Source organism: Penaeus monodon, chromosome 21 (assembly GCF_015228065.2).
Source record: "Penaeus monodon isolate SGIC_2016 chromosome 21, NSTDA_Pmon_1, whole genome shotgun sequence".
Taxonomy (NCBI): Eukaryota; Metazoa; Arthropoda; class Malacostraca; order Decapoda; family Penaeidae; genus Penaeus; species Penaeus monodon.
The window spans coordinates 41,290,552-41,291,784 of record NC_051406.1 but is presented as its reverse complement, the minus strand read 5'-3'; the positions used below and the strand labels follow the sequence as shown (position 1 = coordinate 41,291,784).

The 1,233-nt window shown below is 49.7% G+C and overlaps 1 protein-coding gene across 1 annotated transcript in view; it reads left to right on the top strand.

Annotated features, from left to right (window-relative positions):
- The window catches only part of LOC119586497, a 3,033-nt gene extending 1,806 nt beyond the window's left edge, over window positions 1-1,227 (top strand). The window contains 2 exon segments of the mRNA XM_037935236.1: window positions 1-285; window positions 287-1,227. The exon segment at window positions 1-285 is cut by the window's left edge and continues 102 nt beyond it. Of these exon segments, the coding sequence (XP_037791164.1) occupies window positions 1-285; window positions 287-427 (426 nt within the window). The 3' untranslated portion in view covers window positions 428-1,227.
- Window positions 1,228-1,233: the final 6 nt, after the last annotated feature.

The following is a 1,233-nucleotide window of genomic DNA, read 5'->3' as shown; positions in this document are numbered from 1 at the left end:
GCCGCCCATCTCGGCACACCGACCGCCCATGACCTGCACGCCGCGCCGCCCCTCCATCCGTCCCTCCTGAAGGACTACACCGCCTCCGCCTACCTGAAGGATTACTCCAACGGACACCTGAAGGACTACGGCGGCTATCTGAAGGACTACAGCGGCCACCTGAAGGACTACGACCACCTCAAGAACTACCCCGCCCCCGCCCACCCCTTCAGCATCACCTCCATAATCGCTGCCGAGAACAAGGATTCCTACGGCGGGTATTTGAGTCCTCTCCCTCCTGCCTCCACCGCCACGCCCTCGCACCACGGCATGGGCGGCGACCACGGGGGCTACTACCCGCCGCCGCTCTATCACCACACCACCACGCCCCTCTGATGTGGGCGGGGGTGGTGATCCCCTCAACACCTCGCCCACCCGACCCCTGTAAATAATGTGTGAATGTCCAGTGTGTGGAGAGTCTGCAGGTAGACCCAGCAGCAATCTGTAGACGTTAAGAAAAAACGTAAATAATGAGGTACGTTGTGGAGTCCTGAGCTGTGTGAGCTTATCTGGTATTGGTATGGCAGATGGCTTGTAGAGAGAGAGGGTTTAAGCGGCCACTTCCAGCGAGGCCGGAATTCGTTACCGGAAAATATCCCTTGTTATGAAATATACCCCCGATGCTTCGTTATGTGTGTGTCTCCTTTTTCTGCAGTCTTGCATCTATGATTATGTCATTTCAGAACCCATGTTTTATGTAGTAACCGTTGTCGGGCTTCTCATCTTTTCTCTCATTCTTTTTGTTAGCCTTGGATGTACTTCTAAAGAAATATATTTTCATATTTTTCTAAGACCAAAAAAAAGAGGAAAAAAATGCATAACTATTAATTTGTCAGCTTTTCTTCTATCATGATGTTACGCTTCACGTGGAAATTACAACAACAATGGCAGAATTTAATCCCGTTTCGGCCTACCCTCTTAAAAAAAAAAGAATACTTACCGTAATCACCCCTACCGTCGCCGACCGCCCGCTGCGGGAGGCGGCGACGGGGGCGATCTGCACGCACATATCCTGAAGTCATGTACCTTTTACGTTATAAACCCAAAACTTCATAAACCAGAACTCCCAGAAACATCGAAATACTTAACTGCCGCGTTTCTAGCAGGAGACGTCCACCAAAGCCAAGGAATATTCTCGTTTTTTTAAAAATCTCTCCAACATGCATCTGGTTCTCTGTTTTTTTTTGTTAAAAC